Raw genomic sequence first — 21393 nt, 5'->3', positions numbered from 1 at the left:
AAGACAACTCTAATACACTGTTGATGGGAATGTAAACTCATTTCCAGGCTGGAAAGAAGTGTAGAGGTTCTTCCTGAAAGTAAACAGAATTATCCTGTGATCCGGGAATTCCACTCCCAGGCATTTATCCAGAAATAACACAACAGGATATGGCAACGTCACCAGAACAATCATGCTTATTGTACTACTATTAATCATCAACAATGTATAGAATCAGCCCTGATATCCATCAATATATATGCATATGTGTGCATATGGTATGCATACATACACATGCATACACAGGTAATGTCATTTGTAAAGAAATAGAAAGACTGGAAAGAACATTATATTAACTTAGGTAAGCCCAGAGAAACAAAGTGGCATTTTCCCCCTCAGTGTGGAAGCTAGAATTAGCCTATAAATTTATAAATAAATGTTAGGTGGTATGAAAGTAATTGCAAATGTATTCACTTGAAATATGGTAGCTGCAAAGGAGATCTCAACTAGTGTAATTTAGCCTTAGATAAAATCAAAGCCCAACAATAAACACCAGAAAACTACTACTAGCAAGCAGTCAGGTTGTGGGGTAGAAGATGCAAGGGAGAGGGGTAAACCAAATAAAGAGGAAGGAATGCAATCAAGCATTCAATGCAGCTGGTGCTGGTGGTACACTCTTGTAATCCTAGCTATGCAAGAGACTAACATCTGAGGATCATGATTCAAAGGCAGCCTAACAGGAAGGTCTACCAGACTCTTACCTCCAGTTAACTACCGGAAAACTAGAAGTGGAGCTGTGGCTCAAAGTAGTAGAGCACTAGCCTTGAATGGAAGAGTTGAGGAACTGACTGCAGCCAGGCCCTGTATTCAAGCCCCACAACCAACACACACACACACACACACACACACACACACACACACACACACACTCACACACACACACACACACACACACACAATTAATTCAAATCCTACAAGATTGTGGGCATGGAGGGAGGGGTGAGAATGTTGAAAAGGGATGACAATGATCAAGATTCATTGTACACACATACTATATTGTTAAATAGAAATTGCTTTGTATAAGTGCTGAAGCTAATAAATTTTTTTCTAAAAAAAGAAGTTAAGAGGACCTGCTTTAACTATTAATGAAAGCTCAGGTGAGAGAGAACTTAGCACTGCAAATATGTCATAGAGATCTGAGCACAGAGAGAAATCGATGTCCCTCCTAGCTCACGGTTTTGCACTAGATGACACCCTAAACTTTCCGACAATCCCTAGCATGGACAAGAGTGATGTTAATTTGGTTGATACCAAGTTTCTATTGCCTGCTGTAGAAAAGGCTGAAAATAGAAATCAAGTTACAATCACCAAAAGGATTCATTCCCTTTCCTACACAATGAGTTTCAGAGACTTGGCTATCATACATAAAGGTACACGATGGCATTCGGGGAAGAAAGGAACATGGAAAGGGAAGGCATGGTTTCTTACTTAGGCTCAGTCAAACTTCCCACAATTTTGGGAAATCGGACTATTTTAAGCTCCGTTTACTTAAATGGAAAATAAAGGAATTAGACTAAAAAGCTTTGCATGATTAAGGTTGTTGATTTTTTCCTTAATACATACTATTCATAATTGAAAATCAGAAAGGAGACATGTATCTGAGAAGGATGTCCTGAAATTATGGGAAATTAGGATTTGTATATTTAGCCCACAGTCAGGGCTCAATGAAGAGCATTTTAAATGAGACAAAGCACATCAAAGAGTTTAGTGTTAACACTGTAATGTAACTGTGTCTCACTGTTCTGGAGCACATAATGGTTTTCCAAAACAGTAAACAATGCAACCTATAAAAGGTTATTGAATGAAATTCTATATGACATACTAAGTCCTATTAAATACCATTCATTCATGACTTGCGATCATAGCTGATTTTGAATGTAAACATTTTCCAGAAAGTTGATCTAGAAGGAGAAAGCATAAATAGTCTTCTGTCTTTAATTAGAAAACTTCCTTGGTGTAGATATAAAGGGGCACTTACTACTTTTTGTACAAAATGAATAATGCTGGTAGTGACACACAGAATAGTTGGAAAAACTTTACACGTTTCTATCTAACCACTTTAAGGCACTTTTCCAACATGTACAATCACTATTCATAATAAATTATGCTACTCACAGCAACTTCAGTAAACCTCAAGGCACACATAACACATGTCATTTCTCAGATCTATCAAAAAAAGACAACAAAGGAAGAAACTCATCTACTCATCTGAAGGGCAGCACGGTCTTGACATTCAGTGTAACAGAAAAATGCTTGAGCGTGGTCCAACAGCACTAACTATCCACAGTGCAGCCCAGACATCCCAGGCTGCATCTGAAGAGCAAATCTCGCTAAGAGACAAGCTGTTCCAGCCCACATAATGCAAACAGTGAACGGTAACCAATAAGTCCACCCACATACCAGGGCCTTGAGAGTCTGCTGCAGGTTTTCCTCCACAGTTTCTACAATGTGAGATACAGCTCTAACAACTTCCTCCTCCTTAGCACTTGTCTTTAAGGCATGAGAAATAATGGAAACGTTCAAAAAGAAGCATTGTCAAGTTGTTGGTGAGGGATGAAGAATTGTATTATATACTGCTTCAAGTCTAAGGACAAAAATTGACCTTTGGCATTGGAGGTGAATGGATCCTTTTGGAGGATTCTTGTAAAATAGACTAATGTAAGCCAGGTGTGGTGGTGCATGCCTGTAATCCTAGCTACTCAGGAGGCTGAGATCTGGGGATCAAGGTTCAAAGCCAGCCCGGGCACAAAAGGACCTGAGAGTCTTATGTCCAATTAACCTCTAGAAAACTGGAAGTGGGGCTTGGCTCAAGGGGTAGCGCGGTAGCCTTGAGCTGAAGAGCCCAGGGACAGTGACCAGGCATGGGAGTAGGGTGGTAGCCTTGAGCTGAAGAGCTCAGGAACAGTACCCAGGCCAGAGTTCAAGCCCCATATATATGTATACATATACACTAATTTAGGAGAACTAGATGAGCTCATCACTGTTTATTTCTCTGAATTAGTTCATTGGCCTGAGTTCCCTCCACATACTCCACATAACAATCTCTGAGGGGACTCACATTCCTTTCCTTAATTCTCTGAGATACCACCTTAATAATATCCACCAGAGGATTGTTTTCTCTTAAGCGTACCCTGAGTTCCCCCTTTTCCTGATATTCTTGCAACTATGTCTCCAGATGAATTTCACCATTGCTTACTAAATGTTAGGAAGAGACAGAAGAAGGCAGCATCCAAAGTGTGAGAAAGTATGAGTGGCAGTTCTTGCATTCCACACTTTCTTTCCTATTTCTGTTGAAGTGAATGTCCTTTTGATCTCTATCTCTTTGACACTGACCTCTATTTTCAGAGAAAGCTTACTTTGTCAGATACTATTGCACCTTAGAGATATGAAAAGGAAAAGGCAATTTCTGTCAAAGAACATTTTTATTTGTAAGGTTCTTTAGAAAAAAAGAGATTAATCTTGAATGGTTCTCTGCCTAAGATAGGTCATTCCTACACATTGTTTTCCATCTAACTACTGGATCATTTTTTTATAAGCTTGTCATTTCCATTTTATTTTTCCTTGATGCATCTCCTGAAATGTTCATCTCTAAATACCAGACACATCTAAATGGCAGTTAGTATTCAGAAAACTAAATGAATGATTTAATGGAACAGCCATCACCATCTTCCCCAGTCCTGCAAACAGCAATGAGAAACAAATTTGGGTATTGTGTGTATCACAACTACTACGAACCCTACTCAAATTTGTATGTAACACCTTCTTTGACTGGTAGACTAAACAGCTTCTTAACATTTTTTCCTAAGGCTTCATAATTTTCTCTCTTGAGCATATTATTAGCTCCATTTAATATTCAAAGATCGTAAAGCATTGAGAAGTTGTCTTGACCAGAGCCTCAGAAACAGAATGAGGATTGCTGCGATGCCAGACTACAAAGCAGTAAACAAAGATGAGCGAACAGGATGCTGAATGGAGAGGGATGGTGACGAGCTGGATTGTCTAGCCTGTATCTTTACTCTCTGGGTGACTTTGGGGAAAAATTATCAACCTTGCTGTGCTTCAGTTTCCTTCTGTGTAGAATGGGATGAACCACAGGTTTGCTGTAAAAATTATGCAAGTTAATGAATGGAAAATGCCTTGATTTAGTACAAGGTAAGCAATCCATAAATGTTAGCCATTATTATTGCTTTACAACTTAGGGGCAATTACCATCAGGAATCTCTTCAAATCACAAAGGCTTCAGCCAAGGCAGCAAGACCAGAGAACAAATTCTTTAAGATGATGGGCCAGACAGCATTTTTTAAGCAAAGATACAATGACCACTTCATGGGTCCTCTCTGCAGACATTCTCTCTCATCAATTCACATTGATTGAGCAGATTCAACTTTCTAAAACATAAAACCAATCCAGTTGTGCTCATTTAAGATCCTTCAATGGCTCAGAACTACCTGAAGAGGAGAAATCTCACTTCCTTGCTCATTCCCAAAGCCTGTGTAACCTCTTCTCCCACCCTGTCCTTCTAGAATCCAATGCTTCAGGCAAGCTGCAAGCTCCATAATCATTTGTCTTTTTGCTAAAAATTCATGTCTCCATCCACACCCATATCTGTATCTCTTGTTAGCAGTCATAACTCAGTCTCAGAACTCTTAGACTACGTTAGTATATCTCCAATTCTTAGAGCACTGGCCTTTCCTGTCATTAAAAAAAAAAAGAAAGAAAAAGAAAATTTAGATCTTAGCTGGATGCTGGTAGCTCATAGCTATAATTCTAGCTACTCAGGAAGTTGAGATTGGTGGAAACTTATTTCCTATTTACCACCAAAAAGCTGGAAGTGGAGCTGTTGTTCAAGTGGCAGAGTACTAACAAGAAAACTCAAGGACAGTGTCTAGGACCTGAGTTCAAGCCCCAAGACTGGCACATCAAAATCTTGATTATTTTCTTTTCTAAATAATAATTTCTTTATTTCCTACGACATCCTTAGTACCTGGTACATTTGGCACATGGTAAGCAGTAACTCTTTATTGAAAGAATGGCAACTTTGGTTTGTGTGGACAAGACTGAACTGACGGCATGGTTAAGTTACATGTAAAGCTGACTTCATAGTGTAAATTAAATAACCTCTTCCTTTCATCCTAATCACCTGTTCCTCTTTCACAGAATTTCAAGGCACCTTCTATGGGCTTCTATAGTAGACTCTTAAAATATTTAAGCTCCTTTCACTCTAGCAGTGTTACCATAAAGTGATTTCTAGCAGGCTGAGGTTCTGTTTGACATTGATGGGGAGTAGGTTTTGGCTGTTTGGACAGACACTATTGCATGGCTGATACAATATATCTAACATCCTTTTTCAGTTCTCACCAAATTAAAACAACATTTTGACCATGCCATAGTAAATATCCATCATAGATGTTATCTTGGTTAAGATACTTCATGCCAAATGCTTTAAATAAGTGGTCAGAGACATAAATTTTCCTGCACAGTACAATTCTGATATGGGTTTCAAATCCAGATTAGTTTCTTTAATTAATAGTTTCAACAGACTAATATAAAATAAGAGTTTCATGTACATTCAACAAAAATAAGCAAAAAATGTCTTTTTTCATTGATTAAGACTTATTGTATGTACGGTAATTTAAAGTCATAATCTCTATGAGTTTTCATTAACTGGCCAAAGTATAGTCATAGTTGGCTCAATGAAAGAGACTTTGAACTTCAAAATATAATGAACAAAAGTCCAGGATTAGTTTATTCCTTCCCCTTATCAATTAAGAGAGGATGGTTGGGGAGATGACAGCCATAAAAGTCAATGCATAGCCTACAAGAAATTAAGAAAATTTAGGGAAAGGATAGGGTTGAGAAAAATAGGGAGAATGATGAAAGAGATCACATTAAGATGCATGATATATTGCTTCATTGAGTGGCAACTCCTTTATACAACTACTTAATGATAATTTTTTTTTAGAAAATCCAGGATTAGAAATTCAGTGTAGAATTAGGAATGCAAAGAAATGATAATTAGATTAAATAACAAAGAAAATTTGATACTCAACATCAACAACATATGTATATTATTATAAATATAATTACTTGCCATTAGAAAGCTTTGGGAAAGTGTGTGTATGTACATGTGTGTGCGTGTGCGGGTGTATGTGTGTGTGTTTGTGTGTGAGTGTGTTTGAGAGAGACAGAGGTAGACTGACAGGAAGAGAGAAAGAAAGAGGGATTTAAGGGCTCAGAGAGATGAGGTACTTTTTTTTTGCCAGTCCTGGGGCTTGAACTCAGGGACTGACTACTGTCCTTGGGCTTTCCACAAGGCTAGTGCTCTACCACTTGAGCCACAGCACCACTTCCAGCTTTTTCTATGTATGTGATACTGAGGAATCGAACCTGGGTCTTCGTGCATGCTAGGCAAGCACTCTACCACTAGGCCAAACTTCCAGCCTTGGAATCATTTTTTAAAAGGTAGTTTTAAACAATCTAACTTGTTAAAAGATAGATTTGTTTAAACCTAATGATTCTTTACAAGAAGTATTAATACAAACTAGTTAAATTTCATTTTCTCAACAGGATTAAATACGGTAAAGATTGTGGATTTTGAGTACAGGTTGAAAGAGAACAATGCTGGTGTAGGAGAATCGTTCCTTGTGCTCTTTATCATCGGAGGGAGGAATCATTCCCTTGGGTTGAGTCAAATACTATCTGTCCATTAAATATCTAGAAAGCAATTTCCTTTCGACCAATGTAACTGTTCCTTAAATATAAAGTAGCACTTACTAATGAACGCATAAAACATACCTCATCAGTTGTATGTGATACTCACTGAGTAAATAAGTGAATTATTTGAGAATAAATGACTACTTTTGCTGAAGCTGGGAATATGATCATCAAGTCTGACATTCTGGACTTCCACTTGAAAGCTATTCACAATTCAAAATGAAGAGAAAAGAAGTGAAAAAAAATCACAGGAAATGACATTTGGTTCCAATTTCAAGTCAGAATTTCTTAATTTCAACTTGATGATACTGAGTATAGGAAGACAGAAGAGAAAATTAGTTATTCCAATTTTCAATACCCTACGGCTCAGACAGGTAGATTGTGAGTTATTCTGAATCACACTGTGTTTAATCTAAAGTTGATTAAAAATAGATTCTGAGAAAAAACTTAAAAATAAAACCAAACCATTAAACCCATTAGTAAATGAGGCAAGAGCACTAATGTTCACCTGATACTCATGCTCAGATTTCTTCTGATTGCATTTTGAGTTATGTGTTAAAAGCTCTTGCTATTTAAACGTTTTTTTTTTCCACCGAGAAACCTTTTAAGACTAGAGAAGAGCATAAAATAGTCTCTGTAGTGGGAGCTTTTTTCTTAAGCATGTCAATTGCTTTTTCATTATTTATAAATGAAGAGCTCATAGAAAAAGAGAAATTCTTTGTATGTATGAATTTTGTATTGGTTAAAATTTACATCTGTTAAAATGTTGTATCTGTTAAATTCTATACATGTTAAAAAGTTGCCATATCTTCTAATATACTCATTCTGCTTTAGTCATAAGTAATTCTTTTATTTGGGTTAATATACCTTCTTTCACTGTCTTCATTTTAACATCTCTAACCAACGCTTACGCACTGAAGGGCAGCCATGTCCAGCACATATTGTGAAATGGGTAAAGTACGTGAAGTGATAAGGGACAAATTCAAATTCCCTCATATGGTATGCTATATACTTTGCTTGGATAGGTTTGTCCTCGCCCCAGCATAGTAAAGTTTCCAGGCAGGAAATCATTCCAACTTCATAAAAATCAGTGTGGCAATGTACAACAAACTCAGAAAAATTCCAGGCTTTGACTTCAATACCTCCACTAACAGACAGTATGAGAACTTTGTTTTTTGTTTTTGTACTTCAGTGGATTTTAATTTCCTGCACTGGAAATGTAAGCCAATAATAAAACCCATTTTGCAATATTTACCAGTAAGGTATAAATGCCTACTAAAAATAAAAACAAGGAAGACTATTAAAATGTATGAAGATAATTAAGATTACTAAGATTATGAAGCTGTATTAATTAACCTTTCTTACATTTCTGGATAACTATCTTTCTCTGAATTTCTATAATTTATACCTTCATAAGGTACCATTTAATTATGTCATGTATTCTGTTTTTGTTTTTCTAATTGTTTCATTAGTATGTTAATTTTGTCTGCAAATCAAATTATTAATTCTTTTGAAGCAGAGACCATTGCTCTTCAGTACTAGCAATCACTGAAATGTATTCAATGAGTACTTGGTTAGTTGTCTGACTAACATCGAAATGTGATATATTGATTGGATTAATAAAAGCTTGCAAAAGTGTATTTCTTGTGACACAGAGTTTAGTGCTTGGCTGACTGTGTAGAAAGGTAATGCGCTTTACTATCAAGAATAAACTAAGAATTCACTCTTTCTGGCTGGGGACAGAATAAATGATAAACAGGCCACTTAACATTGAATTAAACTTATATAGTTTCACGCATTATTTCTCTTCTAAAGTAGTACTAAACTCCATGTATTGAGCCCAGGAAATACAACTAACTGCTCATATAAACATAGGCTCTTAGTATTTATTGGAAAGTAATAGTTTCCATGTCTTTATACTTTCTCTTATTTCCATATTGTTATCATTCTTCCTCTTTTTTTACAGTAACTATAAGATTTATATTATCTTGTTCATGGTGCTTTAAAGAATACCTAAACTGGGTAATAAATTACAGGGATTTATTTCTCACAGTCGGGGGTGCTATGAAATCCATGAGATCCCTGAGCAGACTTTTTTGTTTGTTTTGATTGGTACTGGGGCTTGAACTCTGGGCCTGGGCATTGTCCCTGTGCTCTTCAGCTCAAGGCTATTACCCTACTCTTGAGCCACAGCTCCTCTTCAGTTTTCTGGTGTTTAGTTGGTGATAAGAGTCTCAGGGACTTTCATGTCCGTGGCATTAAAGATCCTCAGATGCCAGCCTCCTGAGTAGCTAGGATTACATGTGTGAGGCCCCAGCCCCCGGCAACTCCAGCAGATTTGATGTACAGTTAGGACCTATTTTTGAAAAAATAGAATCTTGTACCCACGTTCTTTGGGTGGAAGGAGTGGATCAGCTCCCTTGGGTCTTGTAAGTCCATGAAACCTCTCCTGAGGGTGGAACCGTCTTGAGCAACGCACCTCCCAAAGGTCCCCCTTCTTAACAGCATCCCCATGGGAATCCCATTTCAACATATGAATGTGTGGACAAGAACAGATGGTAACAGCACAGGGGAAAATATTTCAGTGATCTCAGGTTATTTGCGATCTGTCCAATTTAAGAGGAGTCATAGAGAAGACTTATGGCAACTGTTTTACTAAACGGATCATTCTTGAGAATAATATGGATATGAAAGTTTACACTCAGCTAACCATAGTGAGGTTGTAGGAAAGAAACGGTCCAAGAGGTGAGTACCATGTATTTTAAAGACACATGACAATACTTTTACTGTGTTGCTCTCATCCTTTTCATGGGTAATGATTAGATAAGAAAGAACATTGCATTTATATGCATAAATAATTCACTTGAATTCCTCCATAGACCATCTTTATTTGGGGCAGTAATGGAGTTTCACTTAACATTAGCAACTGTATCATGGCTGATGGGAAGAGAGAGTTCAATTAAGATTAATGAGAATTAAAGTTCTATTTTTGGAAGGAAGAGATGGCAGTCAGAACATAGCTTTCTAGATAAAATTAAAAATATTTTAAAAAATATTTTTGAAAGCAAATTCTATGAGAGCTCTGAACAAAGAGAAAAGCAAAGCAAACACAAAATGACGTGGTAAGGAGGATAGTAAGAAGATAAAGCCTAAAAGTAGAAGATGATTTCTAGGTATAAAGGTAGGAGAGAGGGAGGGAAGATGTGCAAAGAGTGGAATTAATGTCCATGGGAAAATAGAATAAATTTTCTACATTATAGCAACTCCCACACTGTAAAAACCCTCCATAATAGATATAAAAAGAGAAGAGATAAAGACAGCAATTAAAGTAATTACCACCATACTGTACATCCAACTAGATTCTACTGCTGGAGAAAAATAACCACCTTTTCATCATAATAAAATACTGAAAGTGATTTTTAAAATTAGCCTTAGAATATTTTGACTTTTGATATACAAAATAGACAGCTGAAACATACATATTAAAAAATAAGGTGGCATAACATTAGAGAAGGAGTTGAAATTTTATTTTCAGGAAGATTTGGGAGAAAATGCCAGGCCATTATGAATACTTTGGGCAAGTTATGTAACTTTCTGTATCATAGTGATTAACTGCATACATTCATTTTATTTGGTTCTTTTGTATGAACATTAAATAAAATAATACACGTAAGTTCCTTTCTCATATTCATTGAATAAATATATTTCCTATTCAATTAGGAGTCATATATTTTCTGTAGAAATTAAGTACTTTTTTTAGAAACTTAGCATGAAATGCTTTGACACAGAATTTTGCTTCACCACCACCTGAGAAAACTAGAACCAATTTATTTCTAAATTATGATACCCAGATGAAATACTTCCGTATCATTTGAAAGACTTGCCATAAAATGTTCTCCACAAATCTTTCATACAAATCTTCTTAATTATGGGAACATTGTTGATTTTATATTCTTCAGGGTTGAGTCCTGCCTTGTATCCTCACAGTGCCAATGAAAGGTGTTTTCAAAAGGAATTCTCAAAAATCCAAGCTATTACTTTTTCCTCAAAATCTTTAGGGGATAGAGAAAAATATGCCACAAGAAAATAAATGGGCTGGAGTAATTACTGAAGAGAAAAAGACACTTTTTTTTGTAAAGGACCCACAATAGCAAAATATAGGTGTCAGTTCTAATGGCCAAATGGAACCAGTAACCAAGGACTTGAGTAATCGCTTAGATGAGTGATGACAAACCTGTAAGACATAGTTTCTAAAATGTGAACTGGATAGTCAAATAGCATATCACTTAGCCAGACACATTGTTCCTTCGAACACTTAGATTCTCAAGAATGAAGACAATGCCACAGGGGAGAATTACTTAGACATCTAAATTTGGTGTGTAACTGAACAAAGACTAAGGGATTAAAGGTCAGGCAAAAACCACATCTATGTTTAGGCAATCTCTGAAGATAGAAAATGTAGCACAGGCATGCAAGTCATTGTGAGATGTAGACTGTTGGACTTCAGGTAACAGTCAGGAAGAGTGAGGGTGAAGAGCTAGGACCCTGCATGAGTGAGTGAGAGCAGGATATTTCCTAGGGGAGCCAGGAGTTTGGCCTAGTGGTAGAGTGCTTGCCTAGCAGGAACAAAGATCCTGGTTCGATTCCTCAGTACCACAAATACAGAAAAAGCTGGAAGTGGTGTGGTGGCTCAAGTGGTAGAGTGCTAGCCTTGAGAAAGCCTAAGGACGATGCTCAGGCCCTGAGTTCAAGCCCCAGGACTGGTGGAAAAGAAAGTTTTCCAGGACCTTGATCTGCATTATAGGTAGCCTAAGATTGTCTTGATAAACCTCATATTCCATAAGAACCTCTGTTGAGCTCTTTGTCCTCTTGGTAAAGGATTATCTTTCTTTAAGAAAGGAGATGGTACATGCAAGTTTTTAAGATCCATTAAGCAATTTTTTGATCTGCAGAAGATTCAAGCTTTGCCTGATCAGAATCTATTCCCCTTGTATTATAAAATACTATCCATATTTCACTTCATCTATTTTCCTGAAAGCAATGATGTGTCTCGGGATGTGTGTGTGTGTGTGTGTGTGTGTGTGTGTGTGTGTGTGTGTGAGAGAGAGAGAGAGAGGGGGGGGGGGTCTGGGAATACTGGAGATAAAAAGTAGGAAGTCTCTCAAAGAGTTTGTCAAGCTGGTAGCAATATGAATCTTCTAGTGACCATCTTGATCTCTCAGTAAGAAGCTTTTCCCAAGAGTCAATAGAGAAAAAATGGTGAAAGATAATGGGAGACAGATTTCTAGCACCATCATTTGAGCAGGTAGCTTCAGAATATCTGAAACCTATCTCAGGACTTATCTGACACATAAGCCAGATAATAATTTCCACAAATCAGCTTCATTTACATTTCTATCACTCCCAACTAGTAAATGACTCTCTACCACAATATTATTCACCATCCTATAACTTTGCCAAGAAGGTCTAGGCCAATTTGAAGGAAATCTGTGAAAAGAACAGTTGTGTCTTCCTCTGAAGCTTTGTGGGCCTTCTGTCTGTGTTTACTCCCTTTTACATAGTATTCTGCTTGACCTTTATCTGCTTATTCCAAGACAGGCTACTTAATGCCTGGCCATAGGCTGCTCCTCATCCTATTTTTCTACAGTTGAGCCTTGACCACAGATAGATTCTGAATTCTGTTCCCTGCTGGCTCCCCATAGCAAGATTGAGCCTTTGGTTAATACCTGGACCACCTATCTTCCAGGGCTCCCCATCCAATCAGAATAGTTGAGACTCAGTCCTTGCACTCAAGGCATTCCATTCTATGTTAGCCAGATGTAGTCCAAACTTTGATGCACAGTTTGCCCTGTTGGGTATATGGCCATACCGTCTCCAACTTTCTAAGTTTTGTTGGTGTACCTTTCAGTCATGTCATGCTTCTTTAGCTGGCATCTGGAATTAGAACCTTTCCCAAGCAGTGTGATGAAGAATATATCAAGGAAGAAAGTTGTTTTAATCAACTAACTCATCAAGCTTTCAGATTTAACTGTCATGTACAAGTATATGATAAACAACTTTTTTTTTCTATTGGCAAGGGAGCAAAAGTCTGCCATCTGAAACAAAGCATTTGATATAATTGGTCTCCAATTGCTATGGAGCTTTATCTCATCATTGGTACATAAAAACTGTCTTCAAGTACTGGAGAGGCTTGTCATAAAATATTCATTTTCTGAATGGCTCTAAGGAGCTAAACTAAGTGGAAATGGATGGGGGAAAATAGTGTAACAGATAATATTTTTGAAACTTTCAGTGACAGCTCATTTTATTTATATTTCTGTCACTGTAGTGTGTCTCAGCGATTTAGTAAGCCCTGGGTTGAGACTTCAGGGCTAACCATTCCCCCAAATTATTTTAGTATGAAGCAAAGAATACTTGACCTAAATTTTTCAGCAGTCTGTGTCTAGACCAGGTCTCCAATTGAGGGCACAAGGACACTTTTCTCTTAAGCTCACTTTCTAACCACGAACAAACTTCCATCTGGTATAACATTTGGTCTATCCAGACAATCTGGAACTCTAAAGTATACTATAACAGGAGAATTTATTTTGTCTCTAGAGGATCTTTTTCCTGAGTCTGTGTTATGAATAATGGCACGAGGCTTTATGCTACATTTTTATGTTTTGTTCTAACTATCTGCAAAATAGAGACAAGCTGGCTTTCTGATGAGTAAAAGCACTTTCTATGACTTATGGAAACTTCCTGTAGGCCTAAAGTTCATTTCTTTATTTACTCTTGTTTCCTAATTGGCCTAGTGATTTATCAAATTGCAGATTTATAGTTGTTAGTATTATTTTTCATAGACTTAAATATCAAAAGCTATCAGAATTTCTTCTGAACAGAAATTAAATAAAAGTGGAGGAAAATAAGTGTTTAAAATTTAGAATTTAGAAATCCACTAAACTTAGCAAACAAACTTACTACTTTAAAGATATGCAAATACTTTTGGTGGGAGTGCAAACTCGTTCAACCACTATGGAAAGCAGTATGGCAGTTCCTCAAAAGACTAAACATAGACCTCCCCTATGACCCAGCAATTCCACTACTTGGCATTTACCCAATTATCCAGAAACAAGGACATACTATATCCACTAGCACAACAATGTTCATTGCAGCACTATTTATCATAGCAAAGATATGGAACCAACCCACATGTCCCTCAGTTGATGAGTGGATCAACAAGATGTGGTATTTGTACTCAATGGAATTCTATGCTGCTGTCGGAAAGAATGACATTGCCCCATTTGTTAGGAAATGGAAAGACTTAGAAAAAATCATATTAAGTGAAGTAAGCCAGACTCAAAGGAACTTAGGCTCAATGGTTTCCCTCATTTGTCATAATCAGTAGAAACCTTGGGCTCTCCTAGCAGAAATTTGCGATAGAGCAAAACCTAGATACAAAAGTCCATATAGTATGATGCCAAATGAAAGGATCTCTAGGATATAGAAACATAAGCCATACAATGAATGATTGTTGTTCTTAAGGTACTATGTTATCTCTCATCTCTTTTGCTGTCCCTTGGTTATCTCATATTGTTTCAGTATCTCACTTTGTTACCTGATATATCGGATATATTTTTATTTGATTATTTGAAATTGGATAGGGAAGGGAGGGAAAACAAGATGAGGGGCGGGGGTGGGGGGTGGAAAATGGGGACCAAGACATGTGAAAGGGTATCAATGTATAGGAATTAATGCACCATCTATCTATATGTAACCCTTCTATTAATTACAATAAAAATATATGAAAAAAATAAAGATATGCAAATATTTTAACAAGGTGAATTATTTTCTGATTTTTTCTTAATAGTCTGCCTCAAGAAAGTGTATTTTAATGTACAGTTCAAGAGCATTTTCTCTTTTTTGCATTTTCTTTTTTTAAAATAACATCTTTAATTAGTTTTTGCAAAGGTAAAATATTAAACTTAAAATAGGTCTTAGTACAACAAAATACTAAGTTCTCTGATTGTATTCCAAGATAGTCTTTAAAACATAATGTCCCACATATCACAGAAGAGCACCCTTGAGCTGCAATTGTGGAGGAAGTTTACAAACAATAAATATATTCACGCCCTTACACATGATAGGATGTATGTACAACAGCAATTGACAATAGTAGCTCAGAACAACAAAAGGGATTAGCTTCCTTCCCATAAGGTGTAGCCTTGATGCATACTGGACTGATTTAAGAAAATCAAGAGCATTTTCTTAGCATGCTGCCTGTCTGGAACCATCTCAACACATGGCCTAAAGCAAGATAGTGATTGTGTAAGCAGTAGACACGTTGATGGGTCTCCAGGCAGAGTTAAAACAGTGTTCTTTTCCCATAAGAATTTTATAATTACCACTGTCAAATATAAGATTTGGTGAAATTACCCAAAACAAGCATCACATTTCTATTGTTCTATACTCTAAAGTCCTCATTAGTTTTACTATTAAGCAGAGGGAGGTTACAAATAGCATCTTCATAAATGCTATGCTAATGTAAAAGAAAGACTTATGTAGGCAAAATAAATAAATAGATAATTATATACTTCACCTATTCAGAGATAATGCTATAATGGCAATTCCTGCCATTCTTAGGCAACACTGAATGGAATTCGATATATCTAAATGTCCAGATGTTTACTCTAAATTCAACTCTGCTTAGTAACAAAACTCCATGGTATAAATCTTTTGAACATTTAGCAGTTTTATAAGATTTTTGTTAGTAAGCAGTGTTGAAATTAGAGTAAAACACATTTTGAATGGAGAGGGCCTGCTTCATGAATGGAAAAAGGAATAGTAGATAAATAGACTCAGAAATACTCAAGGCACATATGTAAAAATGGAAATGAGAGATGGTGGGGAACAGATAAGTGGAGTGACTCTTAGCAAATGCATTATATGCATAAACTTGAAAATTTTACTCCCTTCACAAGCACTTGAAGATAAACAAAAAATAATTCAAAAAATACCTCACTTAGCCTCATCCTACATGGCATATGTGCATAGCTTTTGAGCTTCATTTAGGAGGATCCTAAAAGTATACTTATTGTTACAAATGAGGTACACTATGGAGCCTATGTTTCTTTGGGTCTGGCTTACTTTGCCCCACCTTTCCATGCATATGGATTCCTCACACTCTCTACTTCATTTGTAGTCTAGGCATAATATAAAAGTTCCTTACTTAGTATTATGTGTATCAATGGTGTGGAAGAGCTCATGTAATTCTTCTCCACTGAGCACGCCGTCCGCAAAATATGCTTTGAATTCTTCAAAGGATAATTTTCCATCATCTGAAATAATACAAAGAAACAGAGGATGAATAAATCATTTCAACCTTGTATATGTTATGTTCTCTTTGGATTTGCAAAACACAACCCAAACGCTTATGCTTCTTCCAGAAAGAAAGAGAAGTTCAAGGTGCTAATTATGATGATACTAATAAACGAATACTTAAAATAATAGCATGTCAATGTATACATACAGTCTGGTGAAATATAAATCTATATGGTTTGGATATTTTTGCCTAGCCTACTACCTTGACAAACACCTATCATTTCTGGAAAATTTCATGATCAATACTATAAAAGGGCACAAAAGGAGAGAGAAATATGGTTTTATCTCTGCAGAATCTAGTTTGTCAGTCATGTTAGGTAGGCTGTTTAAATAATGGATAAGTCATAGATTTGGAAGTGTGACTCAAGTGGCAGAGAGCTTGCATAGCAAGCATAAAGCCCTAAGTTCATTCTAGTTGGGAGGGAGGGAGGGAAGGAAGGAAGGAGAAAGAGAGAAGAGAGAGAGAGAGAGAGAGAGAGAGAGAGAGAGAGAGAGAGAGAGAGAGAGAGAGAGAGAGAGAAGAGGAAGGAGAGGAAGAGGATGAGAGAGAAAAAGAGAGGCAGGTAAGAAGGAAAGAGAGTAAGGAGGGAGGAAAGAAGAAAAGAGGAAGTAAAAAAGGAAGGAAAGGAAGAAAGGAAGGAAGGAAAGAAGGAGAAAGAAGAACTTATAGTGCAAGCACTGAGAATTCCAGGCTACATCAGTGTACATAGTGAGAGTTTATCTCAAACAAAAGGAAGAAGAAGACGACGGAGAAAAAAAGAAAAAGGAAGAAAGGAAGAAAGGAGGGAGAGAGAAAAACAGAAAGGAAAAATAAATTAACAACAGAAGCCAGCATGCTATTTCCAATCACAACACTGAGTGGTTTGGTGAATGAAGTATATACACATTGATGATGGGATGTCTTTTTGTTGGTGAACATTTTATGCTTCTTATATGAGCTGAACAAGGCTATAGCACTATACCAGAACCATAAGATCCTTTGAACAAATCAGGCCTCTGTAATACTGCTTTATAATCTGAATAAGTAAGTAATTTTAAGCAATAATATGCATCCTACAGAATGAAACCATTGACAAGCAAATTCTCTGGTTGTTTTTTAAAATCTTACTGGAAGAAATATAAAAGGGAAAAGGAGACAGCCCTGGTATGGCAAATATGATCTTTGAAAGCCTGGTTTTGTACCCCATGCGGGAGAGCTGAAAGTCTTAACATGAGGCCTCCACACTTGTAAACGATTGCAAAGAATTCCTTTTGACTCATTCCACAGCACCATAATGTTAAACAGAAGTATTAACAGAAAAGAGAGGAAAAAACTCTTGTGATATGATCCCCTATTAATAAAGCAATTATAGTTTTATTAATATGTTTAATTTCAACTTGGAATGTCCTGCTAAGGTTTCTTTTCAAGTTGAAAAATACAGTGAAACTGGAGTTTACACTGACTTGGCTCAGTATACTGTGAGGCCTGGTTTCCGACAGTGATAAATTTTAACTTTCAGAACTGATCAACTCATTATTTTCAACTCTTCAAGAAGCATTACATGGTTAGTCAGAGTTCTTCATAAGCAAAGTTGGTCTCTCTCTGCTTTAAGGATTCCTGCTTTATTTTTCAAATTCCATTAATGTTTTGGGATTGAGGCAGCATGGTGCTGTTATAAGAGGACGTACTTTTTTTCCCTAGTACTCTTTCATATACATTTATTAGTGCATTTTAAAGAGATTATTTGTTACTAGATATTGTATTCCTATATCTAAAGAGGCAAAGCAATGTAAACAAATACATTGTGAATCTGTTCTTCTTTTCTCTATTAGACAAGTGGGGTATTTAATTTAAAAATTTATCAGACCAATACTTTTAATGAAAATATATTTTTTTAGTTCTTTTCATTTCCATCACAAAGGCAGTAACATATATACCATTCTATTTTGAAAATAATCATGCTTTCAAATAGACACTATTGAGTCTTTATTTTGAAGAATTAGAAACCAACAGAGAAAACTGAAATATTACATTCCCCGATCTTTTTGCCTATTTTCTTGAGACATGTCTCACTCTATAGCTCACATTAGCATTGAACTCCAGATCTTCTTGCCTTTGATTCCTGCAAGATGAAAATCTATACTCAGATTTCCTTTGTTTTTTTGAGGGGGGGTCTTTGTGGTGGTACTGAAGCTTGAACTCAGATTCTTGCACTTGTTATCCAGGTGCTCTGACACTTGTGCCATGTGCTCAGCCCTTCATGTTCTAAATATTTTTCAGATATGCTCTTGCATTTACAACTTGGCCAGCCAGGATCACTATATGCCTAGTTAAGTGTTCTGTACAGCTGAGATGACAGATATGTGGCGGTTTGTTTGTCTGTTTGCTTTTGCATTGTTGTTGAAATGAGATCTCACAATTTTTACCTGAATGGGCCTCACATTGCAGTATTGGAGATCGCCAATAGGTATGACTCACTGTGCTTGCTGATGGCCTTCCAGTTTTTGATATTTGCCACTTTTACTTCTTTCTTCCCATTTTTTCACCCACTAGTTCATTTTTCTTACTTTTTATTATTGTAAGGAGTTGTACAACAAAGCAGTTATTGATGATGAATATAATACATTTGGTCAATATCATCCCTTTCAACATTCTCACCCAATAGTTCTTACTATCCTTGAAGACAGAAGAGATTAATATCAAGCCAATAAGCCATAATCTGCTTACCTGTAGGAGAAGCTACTGGAACCATAATCTAATGGAAACAACTACATGCCAATGCTCCTGGATGACTGGAGGCTAGTGTCGACAAGTGTCAAGTGCAATAGGGCCTGCAGTTTTGGAAAGTTTCTGTTCTTTTTTTATGGTCTTAAAAGTATTTTTTTTGAGACAAGGTCTTATCATATATCCCAACCCCACCTGGAATTTACTATATAGCTCAGATTAAAATTGAACTCATGGTTACCTTGCCTCAATCTTTTGGTTGGTATAACAACCATGTACCACAACCATGGTTGGCCAGATGTACAGTTTGAAGACATAGATAACATAGGACAAAAAGAGACCTCAGTGTGTAATATAACCTGACATACTGATATCCAAGTTGTCATAGAAAAACCTAGGCAGTAATGGGAAGCCTGTATTCTATGGTGCATTTTCCCACCAGGAACACACCAGATTTTTAAAGCAAGTTGACAAGAGCCAGAATTGTAGCTCTGACAGGTGACAAGACAGTACTAATGAAGTGTCTAAAATAACCTCCATAGCCAAAATGCTCAACAGGGCAAAAACTTTACCAGGGTCTTTTGCCCCAAGGGAAAGGCATTCTGCCACTGCTATTCCCTTTAGCCTTCCAGTCTCAACTAAGAGTGGGGTCAGTGTATAAACACTTGCAAAGGTAACAGGCTAGGGATACTAGCCCAATAATGACTGATATTTAATGGTAAGAGTATGGAACACACTTTTGCCTCTCTCTCTTTACTACCCTAGCAGCAGGGAAACACATGAAATATGTGCCAGACAGAGCTTCTGTTTGAAGAATAGTAATTTAGAGGAGCTTAAAGTCAGCAAAGTATTCAAAACATGAAAGAGGGATCAAAAGCTTCTGTCACTTACAAGCACAGACAATATTAAACATCATCTAATTGCCAATGACATAAATCCTCCCAGAACACTATTTATCTCCATATCTGTGACCTGATGCATAGACATGGCATGTTAAAATATAAAGAAAAGCACAAAGACAAAACAAAAATCAGAACCAGATTCAGATATGACACAGGTATTGGACTTACTAAACTAGAGGCTTAGAATAACTAGAATTAATATGCTAATGGTATTTCTACAAAAAGTAGACAATATGTGAAGAAAGGACTAGAAATAGAAACAGACAGATGAAAACTAAGAAATACTACAAACAGCTGTGACAGAAATGAGGAATTCCTTCTTTGGGTTCATCAGTAGACTTGACACAGGTAAGGAAAAAGTTGAGGATGTAAGGGGATTGTCAATAGAAATGGCAGTATCTGCCAGGCGCGGTGGCTCACACCTGTAATTCTAGCCACTCAGAAGGCTGAGATCTGATGATCGAAGTTCAAACCCAACCTGGGCACAAAAGGACCTGAGACTCTCTCCAATTAACCTCTAGAAAATGGGAAGTGGGTTTTGGCTCAAGGGTAGAGTGGTATCCTTGAGCTGAAGAGCTCAGGGACATGCTCAAGCTGAGTTCAAGCCTCATGACAAAAGAAAGAAAGAAAGAGAGAAAGAAAGAAAGAAAGAAAGAAAGAAAGAAAGAAAGAAAGAAAGAAAGAAATTTCAGTATCCCCCCCTCCTCTGTGGCAACTGTAAGATAGATTTTATGAGCATTTAAAATGATTATCCTCATCAACTGCCTTCCTTTAAGCCAACAGTGAGAGGAACGAGGCAATAATCAGGAAAGAAACTCCTTTCACAATAGCCTCAAAGAAAATAAAGTACCTAGGAATTAGCTTAACTAAGAATGTAAAGGACCTTTTTGACAAAAACTTTAAAACCCTAAAAAAGGAAATTAAAGCAGAACTAAGGAAATGGAAAAACTTCCCATGCTCCTGGATTGGAAGAATCAACATTGTGAAAATGACAATCTTGCCAAGAGCTATCTACAAATTCAATGCAATACCCATCAATATCCCAATGTCATTCTTTAAAGAAATAGAAGAGGCAATCCAAAATTTCATATGGAATAATAAAAGACCCCGTATAGCAAAAACACTTCTTAGCAGAAAGAATAGCGCTGGAGGAATTTCAATTCCAAACTTTAGACTCTATTACAGAGCTATAATTCTCAAAACAGCTTGGTACTGGCACAGGAACAGGCCTGAAGACCAATGGAATAGAACTGAGGACCCAGATATTAAACCACAGACCTATGGCCACCTAATCTTTGACAAGGGAGCCAAAAAAATAGAATGGAAGAAAGACAGCCTCTTCAACAAGTTGTGCTGGCAGTACTGGTTAAGCACCTGCAGAAAACTAAAGTTGGATCCTTCTTTGTCACCTTGCACTAGAATTAACTCCAAATGGATCAAAGACCTGGAGGTAAAAGCTGACACACTGAAAAGTTTACAGGAAGGAATAGGAGATACACTAGGCCTCCTTGGCACAGGTCGAAACTTTCTTAATAAGGACCAAGAATCACAACAAATCAGAGAAAGGCTGGATAAGTGGTACTGCATTAAACTGCAGTGCTTTGGTATGGCAAAGGACATAGCTAGTAAACTAATCAGGAAGCCTACAGAGTGGGAGAAGATCTTCACCAACCA

At 36.9% G+C, this 21393-nt stretch overlaps 1 protein-coding gene across 1 annotated transcript in view; it reads right to left on the bottom strand.

The window, feature by feature from the left end:
- Necab1 (N-terminal EF-hand calcium binding protein 1) overlaps positions 1-21393 on the bottom strand; it is a 139755-nt gene that overhangs the window by 97362 nt on the left and 21000 nt on the right. The window contains exon 3 of the mRNA XM_090339046.1: positions 15962-16070. Within this exon, the coding sequence (XP_090195172.1) occupies positions 15962-16070 (109 nt within the window). The remainder of the gene's footprint in view (positions 1-15961; positions 16071-21393) is intronic.

Source organism: Megascapheus bottae, chromosome 9 (genome assembly GCF_031878675.1).
Source record: "Megascapheus bottae isolate mThoBot1 chromosome 9, mThoBot2.hap1, whole genome shotgun sequence".
Lineage (NCBI taxonomy): Eukaryota > Metazoa > Chordata > Mammalia > Rodentia > Geomyidae > Megascapheus > Megascapheus bottae.
This window is presented reverse-complemented; position numbering and strand designations above follow the sequence as displayed.